The sequence below is a fragment of the Antrostomus carolinensis genome, unplaced genomic scaffold (assembly GCF_000700745.2).
Source record: "Antrostomus carolinensis isolate BGI_N321 unplaced genomic scaffold, ASM70074v2 scaffold1248, whole genome shotgun sequence".
Lineage (NCBI taxonomy): Eukaryota > Metazoa > Chordata > Aves > Caprimulgiformes > Caprimulgidae > Antrostomus > Antrostomus carolinensis.
The window spans coordinates 13619-21275 of record NW_010334757.1 but is presented as its reverse complement, the minus strand read 5'-3'; the positions used below and the strand labels follow the sequence as shown (position 1 = coordinate 21275).

Here is a 7657-nt window from a genome sequence, read left to right as displayed (position 1 = left end):
TTATTTTATTTTATTTTACTCTGGGTTTGACTTTTAAAGCAGGGATGTGACCTTAAAAGGGGTTAACTAACCTCTAGCCAGCCCTGGAGAAACTTACCCAAATGTTTATACGTTTTGGAAAAATCAGAGTTGAGTCCTGCCCTGTGGAGTGTTCTTAAGACATCATCAGCAAAAGCCATTAACTCTACCCGTACTGAGTGTGCTCCATTTCATCAGTTCTTACACATTATCTACATCGTAGGTGCTCTATCACCCAGGATAAGTTGCCTCCTTTTGTTTTGTTTTCCTCTAGATATTGAAGAGCTTTGAAAGCTTTTTGATTCCTCAGCTGTCCAGCTCACCACCAGATGTTGAGGCAATGAGGATCTACCTGATTCTCCCTGAATTCCCACCCTTCCAAGACTCCAAGTATTATATCACATTAACACTTCCTCTAGCAATGGCTATTCTGCGCCTAGATACCAACCCCAGCAAAGTTCTTGGTAAGTGGTTGGCCTTTGAGATGCATGTTGCTCTCAGCGTTGCCTTTAGGTTTTTCAGTCGTGTTTTTGTGTTGGTTTAATTTTTCTGTTACAATGGCTGCAATAATAATTTGTGGTACAGTGTTGTTATGAAGCAGTCGCCTCTGAAAAGCAGCTGGGAATCAAAAGCGTTTAAGGAATCCTCCCTCTAAAGTCTATGTTCCCACATAAAATTGATGTTCCCTAAAAAAAATTGAATTTTAAACATGAACTATGAGGAAATTAAGAAAGTGGCATACAGGTAAGATATGGGAAATTAGTTACAATAGTATCAAACATGTAAAATTCGTGGTGGTATGCATAATAAATGAGAAAGAAAATACAGGTTAAGAATTGTTTTAATTTAGAAGTAAAATATAATTTCAAATAATACTTTCTAGAGAGGTTAATCTAATTTACCTTATCTAGTGCACCTACATTCAGAGACTCGGTTACAGATAAATTTTCATGCCTCTCTGTGAACATAGATTTTGTTTATCTTGGAGATTAAATTATCTTATTCTCTTAAATTTGTCCACATCAGAATATCCTTTCTATAGAAGGTAAATAACAGAATATACTAAATATAATATAAAGTTACCTTGTCCTATATAAGGTGCAGAAAAACCTATTGGCTGGTCTGTGACCAAGCTGAACACTCCAGCTCTTCACCTAGTTCTGAATCTTCTCATTTCTGCTAATATTATTTCCTGTGAGCCCATTTTAAGCTAAGCAGAACATATACTGCTTATTGATTGTTACTCATCTTTGCTAGGCTGTTACTTTTCTTGTTATCTTGCTCTGTTTCTTAAGGCTATCTTATAGTAAATCTCATCACGTAAAATACTATATAATGCATTCAGACCTTCAGGAGCATTGCTCCGGTGACATTTATTTTGAGGTTTAGTGATTTTTTTTTTTTTTAAATTCAAAGAGGCTTGGGAACCACGTTTCCTCCTCTACTCAGCGTGTGCAGTCCACTGTTAGCATACAGAAATGTAACGGATTCTCATACTTTTGCCTGCCAGAATCTATTGTTGTGCTGACACTTGAGAGGATAAATTGGTGTTTGTTTCTAACAGTTGACTTGATGGTTTCCCAGGCTCCAGCTTCTACTTTGCAGGTGGATTGGTTCTAGCCAAGAAGCTAATAGTCAGGGTCCCTTCAGAGGAGAGAGAGGTAAGGGTTACCTGTTCTTGGCAAGAAAGAAATCAGCCTTTCTAACTTTAGAGCAGATGTGCCAGGTGGCAGCTCCAACACTTGCTAGAAAAATATGTGGTACTAAGGTGAATTGCCCAGGCAACTGCTTCCTTACCACTAATGGGAGACAACAGTTTGCCTGCAAGATTACAGTATACTTGAAACAGTGTCTTGAACCTTGAATTCAGGCTCTCACACTGATTAGGGATTGGGGCTCTGTGATGGCTGGTATGAGAGTGAAAAAGGAAGAGCTTTTCAGTTTCTGTTATCTAGGTGACTCTTTGCTCATGTTTGTGTTACTAGAAGTAGGAGAGAAATAGAGAAGTTTTTTGAAACAATCTTTAGGTGTGTTCCCCTATTTTCAGTTGTAACCTCTTATTTAGGGGTTACTCTGGCCTTTTATTGAGGATTTATATTGATGTTCCTCTGCTTTCCAGATAACTGGTGGTCTCAAGTGTGCCCAAGATATTTCCTTAGGCTAGTGGACCTCTATAAAGGTGCAGTGGTTTACCTCCTCAGTGGAAGAAAGACACTGTTGATCCCAGTCCTGTTCAGTAGCTACATTACAGCTGCTCTCAGACTTCTGGAGAAACTCCACAAGGTAAGAGGAAAGACTGGGCCTGTGTTGGCTCAGAATGATTCAGTCCTGTCTGCCCTTTGCCAGTTGGCAGGGGCAGAGTGGTCATGGCCCTGACTTAAGAGCTGTGTCATTGTCCTCCAAGACACCACATGGGGAAGATGTTAGTGGTTTTCCTGAATTCAAGGTACTTGAATTGAAGATTGTTTAGTCCTGTCTCAAACACTAGGAAAAATATTCCCTAAAGAATGCTGCTGCTTAGCCACCAGACTGCGTGCACTGTAGCATCACAAATACCTGTCTCATGATGCTTTGTGCTCCAACTGTGTTATTTTTGTGAGGAGGAGGGAGAACTAAAGTCAGAAAGAGGTTTATCTCAATTCTTCTTGGCTTATGCTAAAATATAATGGACGATGTGTTTTTTGCAAGACTTTTTGGGGCCTGTTGTTGCAAACTGCTGTAAGTGATTTTATGAAAGCAAACCTGCATGTTCTAAGAAAAATGATGAATATATCCATATTTTTTATTTTTATTTTTTTTCTTCACTAGGTAAATCAGAAGGTTAAACATGTAGAATATGATAAGTTTTATATCCCTGAGATTTCCAACTTGGTGGACATTCAAGAGGATTATCTCATGTGGTTCTTACATCAGGCTGGAATGGTAAGAGTTTTTATGTATAGTCATGAAATAGCTGTCTATGTTTGTCTCTCTGGTTGTAGAGATAAGTATTTTTAATACCTTTAATGAGAGTGTAATATGTTTGGTATAGGAGCATCTAAGTATTAAGTCTCTCAGATTTGGGTACTCAGTGGCTTGACAAAGTTGACTTTAAAAAGGCTGTCAGAAGAGCTGGAGCTAACAATATTTACCTAATGCTTGCAACAATCTCTGTGATTATTCATGTGATTCTCATTCAGTCCTTGCACAAAGGGATTAATTCAGTCATTGGATCCTTTTAATGTAATTGAGACCTCAGGAGCCAAATCCTGTATTCTAAAATTATAATTTTTACCCTTTACTTCTGCTGTTTAGGCAGGTATTGTGAATAATGTAGCCAGTGATCTTAAAATGTTGCTCTGTAAGAGGAGGCAGTGTGGCGTTCTGGCTAGGGGACTGAACCAAGACTCAAGAGATGTGGGTTCTATTCCTGGCTCTTCCAGTAACCTGCTGGGTGATCTTGGGTAAGACCCTTCACCTCTTTTATGCCTCACTTTCCCATCTGTAAGAAAGGAGATAACTAAACTGAGGGCTGGAATATGCTGTGTAGGAACCCAGTGAGATTATTTAATTATAGCAAGGAAAGGAATCCTGAGTGTGAGAAAACACAAAAAACCATTTGCTAAGGGATGCTGCAAGAGTAAAACCTGACTGTAGCAAGAATTTTTCTGTGTGTTCTTATGGACTTTCTAAATGTTGTGTGTGCTGTGTCCTCTGTCCCCCACTTTCCATCATTTAAATAGTGCTGTTCTGTGCTTGCTTTTAGTGAGCAGAGCAATAATTGACTCAAATTTGTTTAACAGTAATAGTTAAAAATAGTTAAAAGCGCATTGATACGGCTAATGAGAGGAGTAATTTGCATTGCAAGAGTGGTTTTATATTGTCATGTTGTGGCCTTATGGTCTCTCCTGTTGTTTTGTATGATCTCTGTCTTGGGGGCAGTTTTCATCATAAGAGTAAGTTTCACTTATGGCAGGCTAGCACAGGCTTTTGTGCCAGTTAGTCCTCTTAGTAACGTTTGATGTGCAAGTTTTGAATAAGACTCGTGTGTTTTCTTGAGAAGGATGTTCCTATGCTTTTATTTAAGTGGAAAAAACTGGGTTCTTGGTCCCAGAGGAGAAAATTTTCTTTGGGTCACCTTTGAACTAGTCTGTCCAAAAAAATACAAGAAACAAAATCAAAAGACTAAAAGATTTTCATTTTTCTCTTTTGCCTTCGCAGAAAGTAAGACCATCTATCATGCAGGTAAGAAAATGGTTTTTCATTACTCTTATTAAAAGAAGTGCTATGGAAGCTATAAATAGGAAGTAATCTGCCTGCCTTTCTTGCAGGATGCTGTGACACTCTGTTCATATCCTTTCATCTTCGATGCTCAGGCTAAGACCAAGATGTTACAGACAGATGCAGAACTGCAGATGCAGGTAATCCTTCTCTCTCTCTATTTTCCTGCCCCATTTCTTTTTTACTGCCTTTTGCATTGGTGCCTGCAAGGAACACTGGGAGTTAGTTAGTTAGTTAGTTAGTTAGCTAGCACTGTATTGTTTCCATGATATGGGAGAGTAGAGTAGCTGGAGAGCCTCTTTGTCCTGGATATTGCAGAGACATGCATGGTGTCTTTTACTTCATAATGTTGGTAACATCAGAGGTTCCAGATGTGCATATGGTGGAAATTTAAACTGTATAGGAAAGGAGCGCTTGTGTATTTATGGTAGTACAAGGATAAGAAGTAAGGTGAGGTGTCTGTTAGGGGAGCTGGAAGACTGGAAACTTAGCTTTCAGGTAAGTGGGCACTTTTTTCAAGTTTCTGCCTGGTGCAGGAGAGGTTGTCAGAAGTGAGGGTTGAAGACCAGCTCCTGACACTGTTTGTGGTTGCAAGCAGCAGCTGTTGTCAGCAGCTCACCCACCCATTTGCAGTGAAGGGCACAGACCCAAGGTTCTCCAGGAGTGTGTTCAGCTCCAGCACCCTTACCCTGTAGGTGGTGGCCAAGCCAGCTCACAGCCAGGCTGTGACAAGGGCAGCTGTGCCAATGTAAACCTCCCAGTGCCAGGCATTGCTCATGCAGGTGGCTCCTGGGAGGGGCAAAGCATTGTCCACTGGTCCCCCATTAGTGCAGCTGGGGTCTAGGACTAGTCCCATCCTCTGTGAAACGAGTTTGCTGAGGTCGTTGGTTGTCAGGTTCCTTCAGGGTGGAAAATTGTCATCACAGTTACTCGTGGCCATGGTGCTGGTTCCATGTAATAACCATCTCAGTTTGTCTATGGCTGCTTGAACACCTAGCCCACAGCAAGGCAGAGGAGGTTCAGCCTACACTTAGAAGCTGGAGTCACCTTCTTCTGCTTTCATGTTGCCACCCTCTTCTGTGTATTTCCAGCTGCCCAGTTTGTGAGCAGTGCGCTGCTATGAGGGGGGCATCTACCTTATCTTGGCAGGACAGCAGACTGGTAAAGGTTATGTTGCTCTGAGAGAGAGGATCTTTATGAAGGCCACCACTTGCAGGCCAAAGAAACCAGTACTTCTGTGAGTGCTGGAACGAAGGAAGCCTGCTTTCCAGTAGATTTCTGTCTCAGGATCCACTGACTTTTAAACTGAATTTACAAATGTGAATTTGCAACCTACTATGGACAATGCATGAGAATTAATATACAGTGTGTAGTCAAAGCTTTGACTGGACTTTGTGCCTTACCCAACGCCAGAAAAATCCATGTAGATGAGAGCTTGGAATTTTATGCAGTGGGTTCTCTGGTGCCCTGCAAGCTGCAGTTGTCAACTGACTCCTCACCTGGTCTGTTAGTAACACTGCTTTCCCTCGTGGACTCTCTGACTCTTCTCAGGGTTGTGCTCACATGGAGTTTCTTGATGCAATAGGAGCATGAATAAAGTGTCTTCCCCATCCACCTGCCTAGTGTCAAAAAGTGTTCAGGAATTAGATCTCTCTGTCGCTCAAATTTGGTGAATTGATCAGTGGACTCAAAAGGGGTTGGTGTGGGAAATGGAGGCAGGGCAGGTAGGCACACATGCACACACACTTGTACAGAGAGAACACATAATCCTTGTACCCTGGGGAAACCAAACTGAAAGAGTAAGGAAGAAAGGAACACTAGGCATGTAGTTGTTAATTGTTTTGCTTCCATAGGAAGAAAGGGGCTGAGCAGCAGCTGTTTTTCACCCCTCTCTTATTTACAGGTTGCAATAAATGGTGCAAATTTGCAGAATGTCTTCATGCTTCTCACCCTGGAGCCTCTGCTGGCCAGAAGCCCTTTCCTGGTACTTCATGTTCGCAGGAATAACTTAGTCGGTGATGCTTTAAGGGAGTTGAGCATCCATTCAGACATTGATTTGAAAAAGCCTCTTAAAGTAAGTTTTCCCCACACCTTTAGCACCCTCTCATCCAGCTGACATTTCTGCAGCCTTTCAGCCCTTCATGTTACTGCTTCACAGTGTACCGTGCCTTCTCCAAAGGTATAGCACACAGGGATCTTATTAGTTTAGGAGTTGAGTCTTTCTCCTCTCTGACTCCTGGAGTGTTTTGGCAGTGGACACTTTACAACAAGGCAAGCAGGGAGTGTACTCTTTTCCTGGCGTGTCTACTGTATAAGGGGTGGGAGAGGAAACATTTCTATGATATTATATGGTCTCTGTTTTGCTCCTCTGCAGGAACAGGCCACTTACAATAGGACATATTTTATTTCTGAGAGGTTGCTACAAAATTAATGAGCTGCTGTCATGTTACTGCTTCTGTTGTTGGGAGGATGGGTGGTTATTTTGATTTGTATAAGGAGTTAAACATGTTCAAAATATCTCATTCATCACCTTTCCCTTTCCCTCCCTGCAAGCAGAGCACTGAAACATGCTTATGGGTTGCAGTGGGTTTCGACATGTTAGACAAATTGCTTTGTGTGGCTCCCAGTTAGAAAGATGTCTGATTCACTCAGTCTCAGCTCTGCACCCCTGTTACTGACCTGTTTTTTCTACAGGTCATCTTTGATGGTGAGGAAGCTGTTGACGCTGGAGGTGTGACAAAGGAATTTTTCCTCCTGTTATTAAAAGAACTCCTCAACCCTATCTATGGCATGTTCACTTACTACCCAGAGTCAAACCTGCTATGGTTTTCAGACACGGTAAGCCCTTGCCCTTCATACACACAGGTTGAAATAATATGCTGCATTTAAATGACAAGAAAGTTAGTGGCAATCTATGGGAAAGAAGTGACCTTCCTCTCATTCTCCACCCACAATACAATGTGAGCTTTATTTTCAGTCAGTGAAAGTTAGCATAGGTTCTTTAACTTGAGTAGAATGGTGATGATTGTGCCTGTTAAGGAATTGATTCATTCTCTTTATTCTTATCCCATAATAAAACTTTTATTAAGTGTCAGATGACAGTAAATAGAACTCTCATTATCATGAATGTGATAATGGTGCTATTTTACAAAACCAGAGGTTTACGTCATAATGTCATTAGAACTCTGTGCTTCCCTTGCTGTTCACATAATTGCAACCAATCCACTTAGTCATGCATCACTATCACCTTTAGGGTCTAAACTTGTTAATGCTTTATGTAAAGAAGCTTTTAAACAGCAAGAAACATGGCTAGTAGTGAAAGCTGGTTGGTTTTGGAAGGGTGCAGAGTGTGAGTTCTGTACCTGTCATAGAATCATAG

The 7657-nt window shown here is 41.2% G+C and overlaps 1 protein-coding gene across 1 annotated transcript in view; it reads left to right on the top strand.

Annotated features, from left to right (window-relative positions):
* Positions 1–281: 281 nt before the first annotated feature.
* LOC104529855 (probable E3 ubiquitin-protein ligase HERC3) overlaps positions 282–7657 on the top strand; it is a 19742-nt gene continuing 12366 nt past the window's right edge. The window contains exons 1-7 of the mRNA XM_010174276.1: positions 282–482; positions 2138–2301; positions 2827–2940; positions 4219–4242; positions 4329–4418; positions 6182–6352; positions 6973–7116. Of these exons, the coding sequence (XP_010172578.1) occupies positions 359–482; positions 2138–2301; positions 2827–2940; positions 4219–4242; positions 4329–4418; positions 6182–6352; positions 6973–7116 (831 nt within the window). The 5' untranslated portion in view covers positions 282–358. The remainder of the gene's footprint in view (positions 483–2137; positions 2302–2826; positions 2941–4218; positions 4243–4328; positions 4419–6181; positions 6353–6972; positions 7117–7657) is intronic.